This window comes from Pristiophorus japonicus, chromosome 5 (assembly GCF_044704955.1).
Source record: "Pristiophorus japonicus isolate sPriJap1 chromosome 5, sPriJap1.hap1, whole genome shotgun sequence".
Classification (NCBI taxonomy): domain Eukaryota; kingdom Metazoa; phylum Chordata; class Chondrichthyes; family Pristiophoridae; genus Pristiophorus; species Pristiophorus japonicus.
Window position 1 is genome coordinate 152,387,618 of NC_091981.1, and position 22,202 is coordinate 152,409,819.

Below are 22,202 nucleotides of genomic sequence, written 5' to 3' on the forward strand. Positions count from 1 at the left end.
TGACAGTTCATTTGGTTGAGTGCTAGTTTTGGAGCCGAAAGATCTTGCATTCAAAACCTTATTCAGCTTTTCATCCTCTGAAGTGAATGAAATGAGAATTGTTTCTTAGGCTGTGGGGAAGAAACATTAGATCAGTGCTCGCCACACTGCTGCAATACACCCTGCTTGTTCGGCAGTAGAAATGGAAATCAACCCCACTCTTTAAAAGAGACCAATCTCTGTGGTTAATAGTGCTGTTTCTCCCACGGGGAGTCCTGCAAATATGATTATTGACAAAACATATAAGCAGAGAAAATGTAATTTTGAATTGAGTGTGTAGGGTAGCTGTCATTCCACACTATTCCTTGTAGTCAGACCTTCACTGACTTTCCCCTTTATTATCTGTGTCCCTATGAGAACACAAATGTGTCCTTTGGTTCATTCAAGTGGAAGCAATGTTCAATAAGATTGTGATAATGCAGGTTATTGTCAAAATAAAGGAGGCAGTGGGGGCTTAGTACAGGAGTCTGGTTGTCCAGAAAATGAGTGATTAGAAATTGATTTTTTTTAATATAACTCTCCTGTGAAGTGCCTTGGGATGTTTTATTACATTAAAGGTGCTATATAAATATAAGTTGTTGTTGTTGATATTTGAACAGAAAAGAAATATAAATGAAATATTCATATTCCAAAATGAATAACAAATTCTGATCCTGTTAAGCTGTTAAACATGATGCCAAATACTAATGCCGGTTCATTCTTCAAGGACAATAATAGCATTTATGTGGCAGTAAAAAAACCACACAATTGTAGTTTTTTAACTTAATCTGGAGATATTTTGGAAGGATAAATGTTGTACAGTTGGCTTGGGCATTTTTCTAATTCGATTTTTTAATATTCATATTACAAAGTGTCATTTTGGAGATATTGTATGATTGGGAAGAATGTATTTTATTTTGAATCATGGAATAAGACTAAATCCTCAAAGGATAAATGTTATCAACATGACTGATCTAGGTTTATTGCATGGGTGTGAATAACCACATTCCCTGTCCACCCTCTTCTAAACAGATCTAAAAAGAAACTAATTGATAGACACACGAGAAAGGGTAAATATTATCACTCCAGTGCCATTTCCTGATGCTGATTAGAATGAAATGTGTGCAAGCACAACTTTTGTTTATTTAAATACAAATGCACTATCTGAGAGAGCTTTTGAAAGGTTCTGTCTAATCTTATTCCCATGCACTATCTATTGGAAATAATTGAGTGTGATAATTGCTTTTGTTTATTATTTATTTTCATTGATGAACAGTCAGCAGTCTGCCCCCAGTGCCCTATCAATGCCACTCTTCAACCAGCTGCTAAAAGATGTATACAAAAGATTGTAAATTGCCTCTCACTCTCTCGTTCAATTATAGCATTTGCCAGCAGTCACTACTCTTCAGACTAAGCACTCTCTGTGTAAATAATGTTTAGTAAGAAAGTACATCCTGCCACTTAGCGATACAGTGGCCTGGAATGTCCTAGAAAGTTTTGGTCTAACTACAACATAAGAGCAGAGTTGCGCTGTAGTATCTGAGGAAATTTTTGCGGAACTGATTTATGCCGGTTTTACACCGAAACAACGCTACACACAAATTTCTTCCGTCATTTGCACCGTTATCGAGTTAAACCTGCCAAAACCCCACTTGGCTCAATAACATAACTCCACTTCTGTTGAAAAGACCAGTGATTGCAGGTTTCCTGCATTTATGCCTGTTCTGAACTGGTGTAAATTGAAGCGCAATATTTTAGGCGCACCAGGTCCCGAAGTCACTACTTCTGATGTTTTATACCAAGTTTTTATTTTACTTCTTCCTAATTAGACCTGCATTGTATTTTTTATATATTTGAATGCTTTTTATGGCATCAGAATCCATTACATTAAAAAGGCTTGGGACTTTTTACTACCTTAAATGCACGATATATAAATGCAAGGTGTTACAAAAGAGAAAAATTCCATACTTGCATTTTCTTAAACCCGCTGATTGGCCTGCAGTTTCCATTAGTTTGCACAATTTGGCCAAACCAGCGCAAATGATCGCGGAATTTCAAGTGCAAATTATGTTTCTGTGATCTTTTGCACTGGTTTAAAAAACATTGCGTTAGAAGCCAGCCCCGGCCACAAAACTGGCCACACCCCCGATCGAATTAATCACCATTGTGAGCTTCCGCTAATTGCACACGTTTGCCTTCGAAGACGCTCTTTCAATTAAGCTGTTTTTTTTAGATGCAAGGGCACTAATAGCTACCTATTAAAAGATTTTAAATATTAGATTTTTTTTAATTACTAAGAAACTGACTATTGTGCACCAATGTAACTAGTCAGTGGTTCTTAAAGTTTTTTAAAGTCATTTTGAGTTATTTAAAATCAGGTTACTCAGGTAGTGAACTAGATTAAAAAGGCTTATTTTTGTGATAAACCCATTTTTGGCTATATTAATCAAATTGCATCTCTTAAATATATCACGGAATATTTTTTAATGCAAAAATGTTTATTTTTAAATTGCATCCTAAATCGTTGCCCGATTGTGCTGATATTTGGAGATTTTACATTCAGCGATATGCAAATGAGAATGAGCAGAAACTTGAGTAATAAATTCATTTCTAAAAACGAACACAATTTCGCACCCAGATCGCCGCTTGCACCCAAAGCAGAAACTCTTGGCCATTGTGCTTAATTTGCATAATGCTGGATTCAATTTTTATAACATCAATAAGATAAGGTAGTACCTAAAGAAGGAAGATGGTGTATGTTCTTCACTTTACTCTGGCCCCGATTGTTTACTATGATTTCCCCTTATTGTATGGCGGTTTTTATGCTTTGACATATGTGAATGCAATTCTCAGGAACATAACAACATAATAGTAGGAGCAGGAGTGGGCCATACGGCCCCTCAGGTCTTCTCCACCATTCAATAAAATCATGGTTGATCTTTTATCTCAGCTCCCTGTACTGCCCTTTCACCTTATTCCTTGATTTCCCTAGTGTTCAGAAATCTATCGAGCTCATTGTTGAATATTCTCAATGGCTGAGCATCCACAGCCCTTTGGGGTAGAGAATTCCAAAGATTCACAACCCTCTAAGTGAAGAAATTTCTCCTCATCTCTGTTCTAAATGCCTCATCCTTTAAGCTGAGACTATGACCCCTCGTTCTAGACTCTCCAGCCAGGAAAAACAACCTTTCAGCATCTACCCTGTCAAGCCTTCTAAGAATTTTAAACATTTCAAGGAGACCACCTCTCATCATTCTAAACTCCAGAACATATAGGCCCATTCTACTCAATCTCTCTGCATATGACAGCCCTCTCATCCCACGAATCAATCTGGTGAACCCTCATTGCACCCCTGCCAAGGCAAGTACATCCTTCCCTATTTAAGGAGATCAAAACTGTACACAGTACTCCAGGTGTGGTCTCACCAAAGCCCTATGTAATTGCAGCAAGACTTCCTTACTCTGATATTCTAACCCCTTTACCACAAAGGCTAAGATACCATTTGCCTTTCTAATTGTTTGCTGTATCTGCATGTTAACTTTCTGATATTTGAGCATAAGTTCCCGTCGGCAAGATCGGCGTAGAAAGTGCCGTAAATTTCAGTATACTTGCTCTGCAAGCCCGACCCAGCAAATTCTAGGGGCCTGTGTGTCAGCAGTGCTGACTGTCACTGAGGCGACACATGGTACGAATATAGTCATACTTTTAGATATCACCACAATTTTTCTTTATTGATACAACAACAACAACTATAATTTTATAGCACCTTTTACGTAGTAAAAAAGTCCCAAAGTGCTTCACCGTAGCATTATCAAAGAAAACTTGACCACAAGCCACATAAAGAGATATTAAGACAGGTGAAAGAAGTAGGTTTTAAGCCACCTCTTCAAGGAGGAGACAGAAGTAGAGAGATCTCTTGTTCAGATTCTTTTCTCCATGGTAAACATTTGAGATTTGTAGTATCACCTTATAGTTCATAAGCCTAAACACCCATGTCAGTTTAGTTGTCCTCCTCTGAGCCCTCTCCAAAGCCAAGATGTCCCCACTATAGTATGATAACTAAAACTGTTCATAGTACTGATCTGAGGCCGAGCCAGTGCTCTGTATACGTTCACTATATCTCCTGGGACTGGCGTAATTTCCTCCAACTGTACGTTCTGAGACTTCCTGAGATTTACTTTGCCTTCTTTATTGCTGTCGCATACTGCACTGATGGTTTCAATAAGCTATCCCCCAGTGCCCTAGACATCCTTCATGTGTTGTATTCTGTAGTCTACCACTGTTTATTTACATTCCCACTGCTTATTCCCTTTCCCCAGTCTCATCAGCTTGCATTAAATGACATCTGCCACTAGTCTGCACAAGCCGGTAAATATAAAAAGTTACATAAATTAATAAATAGAGAATAGAGGGGGGGTCAAAATTGCTCCTTTTTATAGCCCCGTAAGCACCTCCGCCAACAGTTTTCGCCCAGGGGAGGGGGGGCGCTACCACCTCCTGGGAAATTGCCCGGGAGTATGCGGAGGCAGCACCGTGCACAGTGATCCCTCACCGCCCCATGTCGAACCCTTATCAGCCCATGGGCCGCAAGGCTGACACGAGCGGATGTCAATGCCAACTTCGTGGGTCGTGAAGCTGGCCGACATCTGCTCTCAGGGCGTTACTTAAAGGGGAGTCTGCCAGCACCCCGGGCCACCATCCTTTTTTGTCAGTCGACTCTCTGGTCGGCTTGACGATGGCGGCCCTGGCGTGGTCTGTGTCATGTATTCAACTATCATTGTAACCCATGTATAAGCTGACCTAAGTTGTACACCTTGAGAACATTGACCAGAAGGGGGTGAACTTGTGGGAGACACTCCTAACCTGGACTTTCAGGTATAAAAGGGAAAGCTCCACCCACCTTCATCACTTGAAGTCTTGGTAATAAAGATAACTGGTCACAGAATGACCTCTCAACTATGGGCCTTGTGTGCCTTTATACTGTATAGTAAGGACATATCATTGGCGACGAGAAATTGGGATTTAAACAACGCGAGCATGGCCACTAGCAGCACAGAAGAGAGGTACTGTGTTGGTGATGATTGGGACGACTTTATTGAGAGACGACAGCAAAGTTTTGTCACTAAGGAATGGTTGGGACAGGATTCGGCCGACAAACGCAGGGCTCATCTCCTGACGGTTTGTGCATCCAGAACATACTCCTGATGAAGGACCTTCGAGCGCCAGAGAAGCCGGCGGACAAGACGTTCGAAGAGCTCAGTAAGTTGATCGGGGAACACCTTAAACCGGCGAGCAGCATGCACATGGCGAGACACCGGTTTTACACGCGCCGACGACAAGAAGGGCAAAGCGTTCCAGACTTCGTGGCAGATCTCCGGCAACTGGTGAGCCTATGTAAGTTCTCAGATGTATGCAGAGCGGAGATGCTGCGAGATTTTTTTATTGAGGGCATCGGGCACGCTGTGGTTTTCAGGAAACTGATTGAGACCAAAGACTTGACCTTGGAAGCAGCGGCTCTGATAGCCCAGACATTTATCTCAGGGAAGGAAGAGACCAGAATGATGTATGACAAAAATCTTGGCTCAAATGCGGCAAACGACCAGGGAGTCAACATTGTTAATGCGGCACACAGTTCTCTAGGCAGACAAGGGCAATCGGACATGCCACAGCATGTAGTCGAACCCAAAGGGGGAATGCAACAGAGACAATGGCTAGCTGAACGGCAATTCATGCCATCGCAATGGACAATGCGACCAGTAATGGGGCCATCAACACCTGTTAATGGTGCGCTTAAGGACAGTTACAGAGACAGTCAGAGACGATCGACTGGTAATGGACCTTTTGTTTCCAACAACGGGGCCTCCAGCTCATACTGGAGGTGTGGAGGCAAACACCCAGCCAGAGCTTGCAGGTATCAGCAATATACCTGCAGAAACTGCAACGTCAGCTGTCACTTGGCACGTATGTGCAGGAAGTCTGCAGCCAGGTTGATGTACGAGGAAGACGGGCCCGATGTAAGCCCTACGAGGCCAAATGAATACTGGGGGAAATTGCTAGAAGCTGAAGTTCAGCGAGTTCATGTGGAGCACATATACAGTTCATATACCAGGACGCCACTGATAATGATGAAAGTGCTCCTCAATGGCATCCCAGTATTAATGGAGCTAGACATGGGGGCCAGCCAGTCCCTGATGAGTATCAAACAGTTCGAAAGGCTGTGGGTGTCCAAGGCCAGGAGGCCAAAATTATTGCCGATTGACGCACAGCTGCGGACACATACAAAGGAGATCATTCCGGTGCTAGGCAGCGCCACGGTAGTCGTGACCCACAAAGATTCGGAGAACAGGTTACCACTCTGGATTGTCCCGGGGGATGGTCCCGCACTATTGGGGAGGAGTTGGCTTGCTGTCATGAACTGGAAATGGGGCGATGTCAATGCAATTTCTTCTGTGGAGCGAGTATCATGCTCACAGGTCCTGGACAAATTTGACTCATTATTTCAACCCGACATCAGCACTTTCATGGGGGCCAAGGTAGTGATTAACATAAACCCAGACGCCAGGCCAGTACACCACAAGGCCAGAATGGTGCCGTACGTGATGCGGGAAAAGATAGAATGCGAATTGGACCGCCTGCTGAGGGAAGGCATCATCTCGCCAGTTGAATTCAGTGACTGGGCGAGCCCGAAGGTGCCGGTGCTCAAGGCGGATGGGTTGGTCAGAATATGTGCCGATTACAAGGCCACCATCAATCGGGTGTCACTCCAAGACTAGTACCTGCTACCAAGAGCGGAGGACCTCTTTGCAACGCTATCCGGTGGCAAACTTTTTTCAAAATTGGACCTGACCTCAGTTTACATGACCCAGGAGCTGGCGAGTGAGTCGAAGAAGCTGACCACCATCACGACACACAAGGGGTTGTTTGAGTATAACAGATGTCCGTTCGGGATTCGTTCGGCCGCCGCGATCATTCAGCGAAATATGGAAAGCCTCCTCAAGTCGATACCAAGGATGGTGGTTTTTCAAGACGACATCCTCATCACGGATCATGATACTGAAGAACACCTCCACAACCTGGAGAAGGTGCTACGCAGACTGGACTGCGTAGGGCTGCGATTGAAAAAGGCGAAGTGCGTCTTCTTAGCTCCAGAGGTAGAATTCCTGGGGAGGAGGGCAGCAGCAGATGGGATCAGACCTACTGCGTCCAAAACGGAAGTGACCCAGAAAGCACCCAGACCCCGTAACACGACGGAGCTGCGTTCGTTCCTGGGGCTCCTGAACTATTTTGGTAACTTTCTTCCCAAATTGAGCACGCTGTTAGAGCCGCTACACGTGCTCCTACGCAAAGGTCGTGATTGGGTCTGGGGGGACAGCCAGGAAAGGGCTTTTGATCGAGCACGCAATTTATTATGCTCCAACAAACTGTTGACGTTATATGACCCGTGTAAGAAACTTGTTCTAACGTGCGATGCGTCATCCTATGGGGTTGGGTGTGTGTTGCAGCATGTGAATGCCAATGGTCAGTTACAGCCGGTAGCTTATGCCTCCAGAAGTCTGTCCCAGGCAGAAAGGGGCTACAGAATGGCAGAAAAGGAAGTGCTAGCATGTGTATATGCAGTAAAAAAAAAATGCACCAGTACCTGTTTGGCAGGAAATTTGCGCTGGAGACAGATCACAAACCCCTAACATCCCTTTTGGCCAACAGCAAGGCCATAAATGCGAATGCGTCGGCCCGCATACAGAGGTGGGCACTTACGTTAGCCGACTATGACTATACAATTTGGCACAGACCGGGCACTGAAAACTGCGCCGATGCACTCAGCAGGCTCCCACTAGCCACCACTGAGGGGGCAATTGAGCATGATGCTGAGATGGTCATGGCTGTTGAAGCTTTCAAAAGCGAAGGCTCACCTGTGACAGCCCGTCAGATTAAAGTCTGGACAAATAAAGACCCGCTACTGTCTTTAGTTAAGAAATGTGTCCTGAATGGGGACTGGGCAGCCACGCACGGGGCATGCCCTGAGCAATTTAAACCGTTTCATAGGCGCAAGGATGAACTCTCGATTCAGGCCGATTGCCTACTGTGGGGAAACCGAGTAGTCATGCCCCAGATGGGCAGAGAGGTGGTTATCAGAGAACTTCACAATGAGCACCCGGGCATTGTCATGATTAAGGCAATTGCCAGGTCACACATTTGGTGGCCAGGGATAGATGCAGACCTGGAACTTTGTAAAAGTAGGTGCAACACGTGTGCTCAGCTGGGCAATGCCCAGCGAAGCCCCCCTTAGCTCCTGGCCCGCCAAGCCATGGTCACGCATCCATGTGGACTACGCAGGTTCTTTCATGGGAAAAATGTTTTTGGTTGTACTCCAAATGGATTGAGTGTGCCATTTTAAATTCAAGCACATCCTCTGCCACGATAGAAAGTCTATGGGCAATGTTCGCCGCCCATGGTCTACCGGATGTCTTGGTCAGCGACAATAGCCCGTGCTTCACAAGCACTGAATTCCAGGACTTCATGGCAGGCAATGGAATCAACCATGTCAGAATGGCACCGTTCAAGCCAGCCTCAAATGGCAAGGCGGAACGAGCAGTGCAGATAATCAAACAGGGGATGGTCAGAATCAAAGGGGGTTCCCTACAAAGCAGATTATCATGCCTCCTGTTGGCCAATAGATCCCGACCACACTCGCTCACAGGGGTTCCACCCGCAGAGCTGCTAATGAAAAGGACGCTCAAAACCAGGCTATCCCTTATACACCCCACTATGAAAGAAATTGTTGAGAGCAGGTGTCAATCACAATGTGACTACCATGACAAGAATGCGAGGGCGTGATGTATTGATGTCAGTGACCCTGTTTTTGTCCTTAATTATGCTGCAGGGCCCAAATGGCTTGCAGGCACTGAGATTGCCAAAGAGGGGAATGGGGTTTTGGTAGATAAACTTACCAATGGACAAATCTGCCGCAAACACGTGGATCAAACTAAAAGGAGGTTCAGCAACCCCATAGAAGAAGCAGAGAAAGAACACGACATAGAGTTTGCTCCACCATAGGTGACCGAACACCGGAACCAAGTGGAGGAGAGCCCAGTCACTGTGCACGGTCCGGACAGGCCTGAGGCACCGCAAACAGCAGACACTCAGGCCAGCGCCCAACAACCGGAGCCCCAACTCAGGCGCTCTACAAGGGAGCGTAAATCACCAGAGAGACTTAACCTGTGATCCCAATAAGACTTTGTGGGGGAGGTGATGTCATGTATTCAACTATCATTGTAACCCATGTATAAGCTGACCTAAGTTGTACAGCTTAAGAACATTGACCACAAGGGGGTGAACTTGTGGGAGACACTCCTAACCTGGACTTTCAGGTATAAAACAGGAAGCTCCAGCCACCTTCAGCACTTGAGGTCTTGGTAATAAAGATAACTGGTCACAGAGTAACTTTCTCTCAAGTATGGGCCTCGTGTGTACTTATACTGTATAGTAAGGACATATCAGTCTGGGCCGGCATCGTACAGCCTAGCACACTCCGTCTTGGGTGACGGCCTGCTGGCCTGGTCGCACGCTGCCCTGGTGGTTCAGTGGAGGCCATTAGAGGCTGTGCAGAGTGTGCAGTGGCCTTCCCCTTTAAGTGAAGGGGAGGGGCATTGAAATACATCAATGTCTACGTAGCGCTTGACTCTCCACCCCAGTTACCACCCCTAAAGGAAGTGGAGTGCGGGAGATTGCGCTCCGCTTCCTTGCAGTGGCGATAAGGGCAATTCCGCGGTGGGGGGCAGGACTTCCGCGGCAGCCGCTAAAAGTCCTGGCCCTGGAAGGTTACCATCCCCAATTGGGTCGCAGGGCAATTTCACCCCCTATCTTTGTAATAGCTGTAGTTGATGCTCTGCCTATCCAGAATCCACGATAGCATGAAATAGTTATACCTTATAATTATACCTTACCTCCCCTCTCCTCTCCTGACTCTATAGGGTAAATGTTACTCATTTACAATTAATGGCTCGGAATTTGCGGTCCGGTTGACTAGCAACATTTGCCATCATTCCGCCTTTGAAACTGACCGGAACTTTGGGATTTGGTGCATGCGGAAATCCTGAAGTTGCGGTCTGTCATTCATTGCTCCTTCACAGGCTGCTCTGTGCCCCCATAGAGCCGACAATCAGTGTAATCTGTCAAATCAGGGAAACTGCTGAAAACTTCAGCTTTTCCGCAGTAAGTTCGCTGTCAAATACCCCATTAAAAGTTAGACCCAAAGGGATTAGGTGTAACTGGGGTTTTAATAGAGTATTGAATGCTAAGCAAAGCTTATGGCCCTGAAAAACTAATTTTAATTTTGTGCAGTGTCAAATGTTACCATTTTAATGAAAACGTAATTTTCTTTTAAAGTTCGTTTGTCTTTATTTCAGGTTTGCCTTTTCCCTATTTGAGAGCCCCAATCTTTGCTTTGCTCTCTTCAACATTTTTTAAAAGTTAGAATTTTAAGCGCTTATCACTTCCTTGTTCGCTGTCTAAGAATTGTGTGTTTTGATTGGCTGCTTAGACAGCTTGTTAATGTCACAACAGCTCACACTTGGGCTCCACCGACTCCCCACCACCCCCCCCTCCCCCGCCACTGCCATACTTTTGATTTGAAGTACGCATTGGAAAACCAGAACTTCTTGACACAGAGATGACGAGATCTTTGTGTCAGGGCCAACGGCGAACGTCTTTTCCACTGACTGCAACTTCCAGGCATATATTAAATAAAATTAATATTGGAAACTCCTACAGGGCATGCTGATCCCTTCTTCAAAATATCCAACATGAACTCTTGTCCACAAAGCTCCATGTTAGTGGTGCAAATTCAATTGACCTTACTTTGAGGAATTGTGAGAAGAAAGTTTGTAGAATGCAGATGTTAATAACACATTGAAGGAATCACTTCTGAGGGCCTGGTGACCTTTTAGTTGATTTGCTATAGTAAAATATCAGGGACAAAATTGGGTTACACACTGTTTGGGGGTGATAACCGAGTCGGGGTGGGACTTCCTGTGCCTGGTGCGCAAGAACATAAGAACATAAGAATTAGGAACAGGAGTAGGCCATCTAGCCCCTCGAGCCTACTCCGCCATTCAACAAGATCATGGCTGATCTGGCCGTGGACTCAGCTCCACTTACCCGCCCGCTCCCCGTAACCCTTAATTCCCTGCACCCCAATTGGGGACGGTAACCTTCCAGGGCAAGTCCCGCTCCGGCTGTGAAATTCGGGTTACCGGCCCTCACCGGAAGTGGAGCGCAATGTGGCTTCTCCGCATAGCACTGGTGCATTTCAATGCCCCTTCCCTTCCGTTAAAAGGGAGGACCACTGCGAACTCTGCAGGTCTTTTGATGGCCTCCACTGGGCCACCAGGGCTAAGGGGTGCCGTGGCCGCAGCCAGGCATCCAAACAGAGTGATAGGCTGCACGTTCGCACCTCGCAACATCGATGGAGCACGGGCTGACCAGTGAGTCGGTCAAAGAATAAAAATGGCAGTGCAGGATGCAGCACACCTCCCGTTTAACTTCCGCCCCTGGAGCGGAAGTCGACCCAGTTCGCGACTTGCGAGGATGGCACTAGGCAAGTTCCGGCACAGGGCGGATAGGGGTCGCCGCGGGGAGCAAAGGGGTCACCGCGAATGGCGATGACATCATCGAGGCGCTACTTGCGGGGCGCGGCACTACTGTATTTGTGCCTCTGCTAACTCCCGCGCAATTTCACGGGAGCCAGTAGCAACCCCACCCCTCCCCCCGCCCACCCCCCTCCCCTCCTCCTCCCCCCCCCCCCCCCAGGCGAAAACACTTTCACACCCCGTTAGCCCCCCTCGAAGGCATGAATGGGAGGAGCAGCACAGGGCAATTTCAGCCCGAACATGTTTTATGTGAGCTCGTAGCAGGAGTAACCTTGGCAGGTGGAAGGTTGCTTTAAAGGCAATGTTTGATAAATGGGCCAGACATATGCATCCCAACATGAGTTGATTGCTTGTAAGCATGTTGCATGTTTTATGACAGAGATGTACGGAGAGATTGTCCTGGGTCTGTGCCCAGACACAGTTGATCACTTGGACACAGCAATTAGCATAAAATCAGGCAGGTGGGAATACAGGCCTGTAAAGGAATCTAGGTAATTTTACCCCATTTAAGTTAATGGAAAGAAAATTGGGTTGATGCTCTTTCCAGGTGGGTGCTCCAAACCAACCAATTTTCTGATATTTGCTGTGCCTAGGTGATCATTTTGAAAATGTATAAGCTCAAACCTCTGTTCTGAAAGCTGTAAAGAAAACAAAAGTAAATAACTTGTCTGTACAGATGCCTTTTTTCAGCACTTATGGTTAAAAGTGCCCTTTACTTCTGTTGACAGCTGGGTTTAGAAAAATCGTGGCAGATGAACGCATCGTGTGCTGTGGAATGTCCAGTGAATTGTCAATTCTCTGATTGGTCGTCCTGGTCTGATTGTTCTCGGTCATGTGGTCTTTCAGGTTCGTACTAATACTAATGCAATTTATTAGAACCCAGCGGGACCCAGTTTAACTTAACATTCAGTTGCACTTTAATGTCAACAATTATACTCACAAGAATCCATATGCATTCTTCCGGAACACATTGCCATATAAATGCATAAGAAGCCAAGCATCAGTGGCTGCTCTGGAAGGATGGGTTGAACTCATGCAGTGGCTGCATTGCATCTCACTTTCAAGTAGAGGTGAGGTCTCAGTTTTTCCAGCTCTATTCAGATTAAACTTCATGTAAAGCATAAGATTATTATCTTTAATCCTAATAATGTTTTAAAGTTTCCTGTGATACCACTATGCCTTTGTAGTGCTGACTCTCAGAGCCAGAATACAGTACCAGTAATGGGTTATACAGCTAATGGTACATGACAGGCCATAACAAAGTTAAAAGACTTATCACAAAACCACTTATAGACGTAATGGATTTTGCCATAGACTAAGACTGACACTGGAGTTTTCACTGCATTTTATATGTAAAATGTGTGTGTGTATATTATATATATATATGTGTATGTATCTTTATTATATATATATAGTATATGTATATGTGTGTAAACATATGCTATATATGTATGTTTGTATATACAGGTACAATGTCTGAAATCTAGAATCCGCGGGACTAAATCCATGCCGGTTTTTCGGTTTTTCCGGATTTCAGACAAGAAAATCAATAATCTGAAAACCGGAGTCCTCAGGACCGAATCCGTGCCAGATTTTTGGTTTTGCTGGATTTCAGACCTCACTGCGGACCGAACCTGTGCCAGATTTCGGGTTTTGACGGATTTTGGACCTCGCTGATCCTCTTCCGCTCCTCGCAACTCACCGAAATATCAGTTTTTTGAAATTCCAGATTCGGGACGATGCACCTGTGTATATATGTATACATATATTAGTTGAAAAACATTCTGAAGTGATTATAAGGTCTTAATCAATTCTTAGGGAATAAGTCTGTGGTTATAATGTGTCAAGCATTGCTCTCACAATTTAAAAGCTGAAAATGATTACAATGGTGCCTTATAATTGCTCCCAAATTCCCATTCTATGGGCCCAAATTTGTCCAGGAGTTGCTCCGTTTTTTTTGGAGCAACTTGATTTTTCTGAAGTATCTTAAAAATCCCCATTCTGCACACTTAATTTGCGCCAGTGTAAGTGAGTTGATTAGGATTTTTTTTGTTTCATTTTTTTTTCAAAATTGGGCGTTACCAGCTACCTACACCCATTTTGTCCATTTGGACAGCTAATAGTTGCTCCAAAGTAACTTAGGCCAGCGTATGTGGCCACTTGTGACCGCACAGAAAACCCTTGGGGAGAGTTAAGAAATCAGCGCAGGTAGTCAGAGATGGGAGGGGGGGTGGGGGGGAAAGTAAACAGAGAGGACCTTGCAAAGCACTAAACACCTTCACAACAACATTCAAGAAGCATAAAAACCATCAATAATAAATAAAAAATAAAACTTATGTCCTACCTTCCTAACTCGGCCCGGAAAGTCAGCGGGCCGTCTCCGACTCCTCTCTGACTCTCTCCGACTCCGACTCTCTCGAGGACTCTCCGACTCTGACTCTCTCGAGGACTCTCCGACTCTCCGAGGATTTCTCCACAACGATTTCCAGGACTTCTCTCCGATGACTTCCAGGACTTCTCTCTGACGACTTCTCTCCGAGGACTTCCAAGACTTCTCTCCGAGGAGTTCTCTCCGATGACTTCCAAGACTTCTCTCCAAAGACTTCTCTCCGATGAGGACTTCGCTCTGATGAGGACATCTCTCCGACGAGAACTTCTCTGAGGACTCTCCGGCTGAGGGCAGGAGCTACTGTGCATGCGCGAAACCTCCAGTGCGCATGCGTTGAGCTTCCGGCACTGTTTTTCGCGCAGGGCCCTAGTTCCGTCCCCTAATGGACAGACCACGCCGCGCCAAGCCATGGGAGAGGCCACAGAGCGGCCAGAATCCGGGGAGATCTTTCAACGCCATTTTCACCCTAGGAAGTCGGCGCAACTCCATTGAGTGCACCAAAAAAACGGGGTGGGCCAAATTTGGGTCCTATGAGAGGGAGAAGTTTTTCTTTTAACCAAAAATGGAACTGAAGAATGGCTGTGAACCATACAATATCTGAAAATGTGATTTTTGTTTGGTCATTATTTATGTAGAAAAGCAAGCATTCTCCTGATTTTATTTAACAGAACAAATAAAGTTTAGGACTTCAATTTTACTGTTTTCTTTTTAATTGTAGATTTTATAGAAGTGTGTGGGAGGATCTTATAGCCAAGTAAATGTGACATCTGCACCTTCTTTATTTAGGGTTAATGACGCGCAAGAGGACATTGATTCAGCCATTCCAGGGAGACGGGAGACCATGTATAATGCAACTGGAACAGTCCAAACCTTGCCTAATCAAGCCTTGCTATCGATGGCAATATAGTGAATGGGGCCCGTGTAAAGTTGAGGTATATTAATCTTGATCTTTGTACTTTCTTCTGTTTAATGTCAATAAAAAAATTCTGATCTAAGTTACTAATTTCCATAATAAACAAACCAAATGATTGTTCTAGCTTTAGGATGAGCTAATCTCTCGTGGTGTTGCCCACTCAAATTTGGAGTAAATGTTGTTTTCCTTATCTATGTCTACCGTCTTTATGTTGGCATTTCTGTTTCCCTCTTGTTCTATTGTCACTCTCCCTTTGTCTTCTCTGCTTTTTAAAATTGATTTTTACTTTCCTCCCTATAGTTTTCTGGGGGCCTCTTTCTTTCTATTTTCTCTTAAGTAGAGATTGTAAATCTCATGGGACTGTAGAGCCGCCGCTGGGGTCACGGATTGGGGAAGGATTCAAAAAGGGGTTGAGGCAGGATTTGAGTCTTGGGTGGTGGGGATCTGTTTATTTTGGTGAGCTGTTTGAGCTGTGGCGCCCTTTATCATATTGTGTCTTGTTTTTGCAACACAGGCAGTGCTTCCAGTTACTCAAACAAGTCTGCTACATGGTGGTCCAATCACAACAACATTTAAAAGCCTTTTCTTTCTGTTCATTTCAATGAGATATTGTAGATATATTCTCAAAAATGCACATGTAGCTATTTAACGAGAATTATTCAAAAGACTCTGATCAGTGGTGTCCTTTCTAACAAATTGCATCTGCCTTTCTTTGGTCAATCTATTTTTTTTACAGTTTTATTTATTTCGAATGAGACATGTACACACTTTCTCAGGGCATGATTTAATACAAATTATGTGCTGTAATATAATTTTCACAATAAATGACAGGTGTATGCAATGAGTTGTATAAATATATATATAGTTATACAGTTCTGTATATAAGAATGAGGAGCACACAATGATGGCTGGGTGTTCAGGTCGGGGAGGTTAACAATAATTGAGACAGCAGCTGGTCCTCCCAGAGTTGAACAGGTTTCTGGGGCCTGTCTCCTCAGCAAGTAGCCCTAAGATCAGTCTGTTTATGCAGGATTGAGAGATGGGAGAACAGCCTGCAAGCTAGGGCTCCATATATCTTCGTGTTTTCCAGCTCCATGTGCATAAGTATAAGAACATTAGGAGCAGAAGTAGGCCATACGCCCCTTAGAGCCTGCTCCGCCATTCAATAAGATCATAACTGATCTTCGACCTCAACACTTTCCCACCCGATCCCCATATCCCTGGATTCCTCTAGAGTCCAAACATCTATCTATCTCAGACTTGAATATACTCAACGACTCAGCATCCAAAGCCCTTTGGGGTATGGAATTCCGAAGATTCACAACTCTCTGAGTGAAGAAATTTCGCCTCATCTCAGTCCTAAATGGCTGACAACCCCTTATCCTGAAACTAAGCCCCCTAGTTCGAGAAACTTCAGCTAAGGGAAACAATCTCTCAGCACCTACCCTGTCAATCCCCTTCAGAATCTTATATGTTTTAATGTGATCACCTCTCATTCTTCTAAACTCCTGAGAGTATAGGTCCAATCTACTCAATCTTTTCTCATAGGACAACCCTCTCATCCCAGGGATCAGTCTAGTGAGCTTTTGTTGCACTGCCTCTAAGGCATGTGTATCCTTTCTCAGATAAGGAGACCAAAACTGTGCACAGTACTCCAGGTGTGGTCTCACTAAAGCCCTGTACAATTGTAGTAAGACTTCCTTACTCTTGTACTCCAAACGCCTTGCCATTTTTTTTTTTGTCAAGTGCCATTTATTTTGTCCAAACGCCTTGCAGTAAAGGCCAACATGCCATATGCCTTCATAATTGCTTGCTGTACCTGCATGCTAACTTTCTGTGTTTCCTGTATGAGCACTCCTAAATCTCTCTGAACACCATTTAATAGTTTCTTACCATTTAAAAAATATTCTGTTTGTCTATTCTTCCTACCAAAGTGACTAACCTCACATTTCCCCACGTTATACTCCATCTTCCACCTTATTGCCCACTCACTTAACCTGTCTATATCCCTTTGAAGACTCTTTGGGGCCTTCCTTTAAGGCCTGTTACCCCCGGAAATCGGTGGCCATGTTACGGATTGCAATGGCCACTGATTTCTCATGTAATGGCTACCATTTTTAAAATTCCGCTCCTGCGGTATCCCGACAGTGACCCACTCCCCACCTCTCCCACCACTCCGCTGCTGCCGATCTATCCCAGGTGTGTCATAAGAGCGTGAACCACTGCTGTTACACCCAATGGCAAAATTCCGCCGAAAATATCTTGGTCCCGTAGCGCGGTGCCAAAAGCTGCTTTTTTCTGCTGGTGCAATGAGGCTATAGTCCTTGTAAAATGGCGGTGTGTCTCCCATTAAGGAGGAGGACCTACTGCTGCTACCGCTGATGACTGATAGCGGTGACCACTCGGCCCGCCCCCAACTTGCGCCTCTCTAGAGTGTAAACTTCTGCATATCCGCCGAGAAAAAAAAGCCAAAGAGTGGAATTTCGCTCAAGAGGCCACCGTATCCACCACACCGGTAAAATCACCAGAAACGGGGTAGGTGCGCTCCTTTTCCAGCGGTGGGCAATTTCAGCCCCTTTGTGTCCACCTCACAGCTTAATTTTCTACCTAGCTTTGAATCATCAGTAAACTTAGATACATTGCACTCAGTCCCTTCATCTAAGTCATTAATATAGATTGTAAACAGCTGAGACCTAAGCACTGATCTTTGCGGCACCCCTCTGCCAACCCGAAAATGGTCCGTTTATCCCTACTGTCTGTTATCTGTCCATTAACTAATCCTCAACCCATGCTCATATATTACCCCTAAGCCCATGAGCTTTTACCTTGCGTAGCAACCTGTTATGTGGCAGCTTATTGAATGCCTTTTGGAAATCAAAATATACTACATCCAGTGTTTCCCTTTTATCTACCCTGATAGTAACATCCTCAAAAAACTTTAATAATTTTCTTAAACAAGATTTCCTTTTCATAAAACCATGTTGACTCTGCCTAATCATATTATGACTTTCTGCAGGCCCCGTTACCACTTCCTTAATAATGGATTCCAGCATTTTCTCGATGACTCATGTCAGGCTAACTGACGTGTAGTTCCCTGTTTTCTTTTTCCTGCCTTTCTTGAATAGCGGGCTTACATTTGCTGCATTCCAATCTGCTGGGACTGTTCTAGAATCTCGGGAATTTTGGAAGATCGCAAACAATGCATCTGCTGTCTCTGCAGCCACCTCTTTTAAAACCTTAGGATGTAGGCCGTCAGGTCCAGGGGATTTTTTGGCTTTTACTCCCATTAGTTTCTCAAGTAATTTTTCTCTATTGATCCTTGGTTCCCCATTACTTTTGGTATGCTTTTTGTGTCTTCTACTGTGAAGACAGATACAAAATATTTGTTTCAAGTCTCTGCCATTTCCTTATTACCAATTATAATTTCACCTGTCTCTACCTCTAAGGGATAAACACTTAGTTTTGCTACTCTCTTCATTTACTTTTGCAACTCTCTTCCTTTTTACATACAGCCCACACATTACTCACTCTGAACGATAAATATATCACATACTGTTATGCGGGGTCTTACATTGTAGCATAGAGATCTGTGCAAATCTGCCAGTGATGGAAGCTTTTGATCTACTGGCAGCAGGCCAAATACTTGTGGGCTTGGGGCCAGAGGGACGTATACCCCAGACATAACTCCTGACATTTCATAGACATCCTTCCATAAGGGCTGGAGGTAGGACTAATTTGTTTTCAGGAGTCTTCTTTTGTGGCCATAGTTCTTCCAGCACTATCCACCAGGATTGGGTGAAATTTATTTTTTTAATATTTGTTCATGGGCTGTGGGCATCGCTGGCAAGGCCAGCATTTATTGCCCAGCCCTAAATGTCCTTGAGATGGTGGTGATGAGCCGCCTTCTTGAACTGCTGCAGTCCATGTGCTGAAGGTACTCCCACAGTGCTGTTAGGGAGGGAGTTCCAGGATTTTGACCCAGCTACGATGAAGGAACGGTGATAAATTTCCAAGTCAAGTTGGTGTGTGACTTGGAGGGGAACTTGGGGGTGATGGTGCTCCCATGCATCTGCTGCTCATCCTTCTAGGTGGTGGAGGTCGCGGGTTTGGGAGGTGCTGCCAAAGAAGCCATGGCGAGTTGCTGCAGGGCAGCTTGTAGATGGTACACACTGCAGGCAAATGGAGAGTATTCCATCCCACACCTCACGTGCTTTGTAGATGGAGGAAAGGCTTTGGAGAGTCAGGAGGTGAGACACTTGCTGCAGAATACTCAACCTCTGACCTGCTCTTTTGCCATAGGATTTATGTTGCTGACCTAGTTAAGTTTCTGGTCAATGGTGACCCCCAGGATGTTGAAGGTGGGAGATTCGGCGATCCTAATGCTATTGAATGTCAAGGGACGGTGGTTAGACTCTTGTTTATTGGAGCTAGTCATTTCCTGGCACTTGTGTGGCGTGAATGTTACTTGCCACTTATCAGCCCAAGCCTGAATTTCGTCCCAGTGTTGCTGCATGCGGGTATAGACTGTTTCATTATCTGAGGAGTTGCAAATGGAACTGAGCACTGTGCAGTCAACAACGAACACTTTTGATCTTATGATGGAGGGAAGGTCTTTGATGAAGCAGATAAAGATGGTTGGGCCAAGGACACTGCCCTGAGGAACTCCTGCAGCCATGTCCTGGGGCAGTGATGATTGACCTCCAACCATCATAACCATTTTCCTTTTTGTTAGGTATGACTCCAGCTAGTGGAGAGTTTCCCCCCTGATTCCCATGGACTTCAGTTTTACTAGGGCTCCTTGATGCCACATTCGGTCAAATGCTGACTTGATGTCGAGGGCAGTCACTCTCACCTCACCTCTAGAATTCAGCTCTTTTGTCCATGTTTGAACGAAGGCTGTAATGAGGTCTGGAGCTGAGTGGTCCTGATGGAACCCAAACTGGGCATCAGTGAGCAGGTGCAGATTGATAGCCCTGTTGATGACACCTTCCATCACTTTGCTGAAGATTGAGCGTAGACTGATGGGGTGGTACTTGGCTGGATTTGATTTGTCCTGCTTTTTGTGGACAAGACATACCAGGGCAATTTTCCACATTGTCGGGTAGATGCCAGTGTTGTGGTTGGCTAGAGGCGCAGCTAATTCTGGAGCACAAGTCTTCAGCGTGACAGCTGGGATGTTGTCGGGGCCCATAGCTGTATTCAGTATGCTCAGCCGTTTCTTGATATCACATAGAGTGAATCGAATTGGTTGAAGACTGGCTTCTGTGATGGTGGGGACCTCAGGAGGAGGCCAATATGGATCATCCATTTGGCACTTCTGACTGAAGATGGTTGCAAACACTTCAGTCTTGTCTTTTGCACTCATCCAGCATTGACGATGGGGAACTTCATGGAGCCTCCTCCTCCCGTTAGTTGCTTAATGGTCCACCACCTTTCACGACTGGATGTGATAGGACTGCAGAGCTTTGATCTGATCCGTTGATTGTGGGAGCGTTTAGCTCTGTTTATGGCTTTTAACATGCACATAGTCCTGTATTGCAGCTTCCCCAGGTTGGTACCTCATTTTTAGGTATGCCTGATGCTGCCCCTGGCATGCTCTTCTTTACTCCTCATTGAACCAGGGCTGGTCCCCTGGCTTGATGGTAATGGTAGTGTTAGGTCTCAAATAAAGCAATGTGACTGAGTACTGTAGACGTGAGTAAGTGTGACCTTAGTCTCTTTATTCTAACTCCAGAGTGCTGGTACAGCATGGGAGGCCTGCTTATATATAGTGCTTCCATGGGATGCTGGGATCCCTTGGGATTCCAACAGATGTGCCCTCTGGTGATGGTAGAATGCTGGTTACAAGGTGTTGCATACATAACATCACTCCCTCCCAAAGTCAATAGTACATTTATTTACAGGGTGAGACGATCTGGGGCTTGCCGTTCCCTAGTTGATCATCTTGGTACAAACACAGGTGCAGGTGAGTTGGTTGGGCCTTCACTGGGCTGCTGCACAGCTGGCCTTGCTGAGTTACTGGGGATGATGAGTTCAGCTTCGTGGTCAACAGTGATGTCGGTTGCCATTTGTGTGTGTATCGGAGGGTCGAAGTTGGTGGTGTCCTCTTCAGGTTGCTCGTGGCAGTCTGTGTATCGCAGTTTGGTTTGGTCCCAATGTTTTCTGCAGGTTAGTCCATTTGCGAGTTTGACCTGAAACATTCTACTCCCTTCTTTGGCTATGAAAGTGCCAGCAAGCCATTTTGGGAACAATGTCCATAGTTGAGTACAAATACAGGGTCATTGACTACAATATTGTGTGACAAATTTGCACGATCACGGTACATGCTTTGTTGATGCCGCCTGCCCTCGACATGATCTTGGAGATCAGGGTGGACTCGAGAGAGCCTTGTTTTGAGCACCGTTTTCATGAGCAGCTCGGCTGGGGGAACCCCGGTGAGTGAGTGGGATCTTGTGCAGGACTTGGGACAGGTGGGACTGCAGGGAGCCTTCCGACACGCGTTTCAAGCTTTGCTTAATGGTTTGGACTGCCCGTTCTGCCTGGACGTTGGATGTGGCTTGAACGGGGCAGATGTGAAGTGCTTGATCCCATTGCGGGTCATGAATTCCTTGAATTCAGCACTGGTGAAATACGGCCCATTGTCGCTGACATGGACATCAGGCAGGTCGTTCATGGCAAACATGGCTCGTAGGCTTTCGATGGTGGCAGCGAACGTGCTTACAGACATTATCACACACTCAATCCATTTTGAATAAGCATCCACAACAACCAAGAACATTTTGCCTAGGAACAGGCCAGCGAAGTCAATGTGGATCCTAGACCACGGTTCGGAGGGCCATGACCACAAATATAGCGGTGCCTCCCTGGGTGCATTGCTCAGTTGAGAGCAAGGGTTGCATTGGCGCATACAAGACTCCAAATCTGAGTCGATGCTGGGCCACCACACACGGGATCTGGCTTTCATCATTACTATGCCTGGGTGGATGCTGTGTAGGTCGCATATGAACAGTTCTCTGCCTTTCTTGGGCAAAACCACGCGATTACCCCACAAAAGACAGTCCGCCTGTATGGACATTTCATTTTTACGCCGTTGGAATGTCTTGATCTCTTCATGCATCTCCGCTGGGACACTGGACCAGCTCCCATGGAGGACACAGTTTTTTTTACAAGGAACAGTAAAGGATCCTGGCTGGTCCAGGTCCTGATCTGGCGGGTCGTAACGGCTGACTTTTCA

The 22,202-nt window shown here is 45.4% G+C and overlaps 1 protein-coding gene across 2 annotated transcripts in view; it reads left to right on the forward strand.

Moving 5' to 3' along the window:
- LOC139264479 (thrombospondin type-1 domain-containing protein 7A-like) overlaps positions 1 to 22,202 on the forward strand; it is a 757,124-nt gene that overhangs the window by 686,115 nt on the left and 48,807 nt on the right. For both annotated transcript variants that reach the window (XM_070881020.1, XM_070881021.1), the window contains 2 exons: positions 12,395 to 12,512; positions 14,842 to 14,987. In XM_070881020.1, coding sequence (XP_070737121.1) covers positions 12,395 to 12,512; positions 14,842 to 14,987 — 264 coding nt within the window. The remainder of the gene's footprint in view (positions 1 to 12,394; positions 12,513 to 14,841; positions 14,988 to 22,202) is intronic.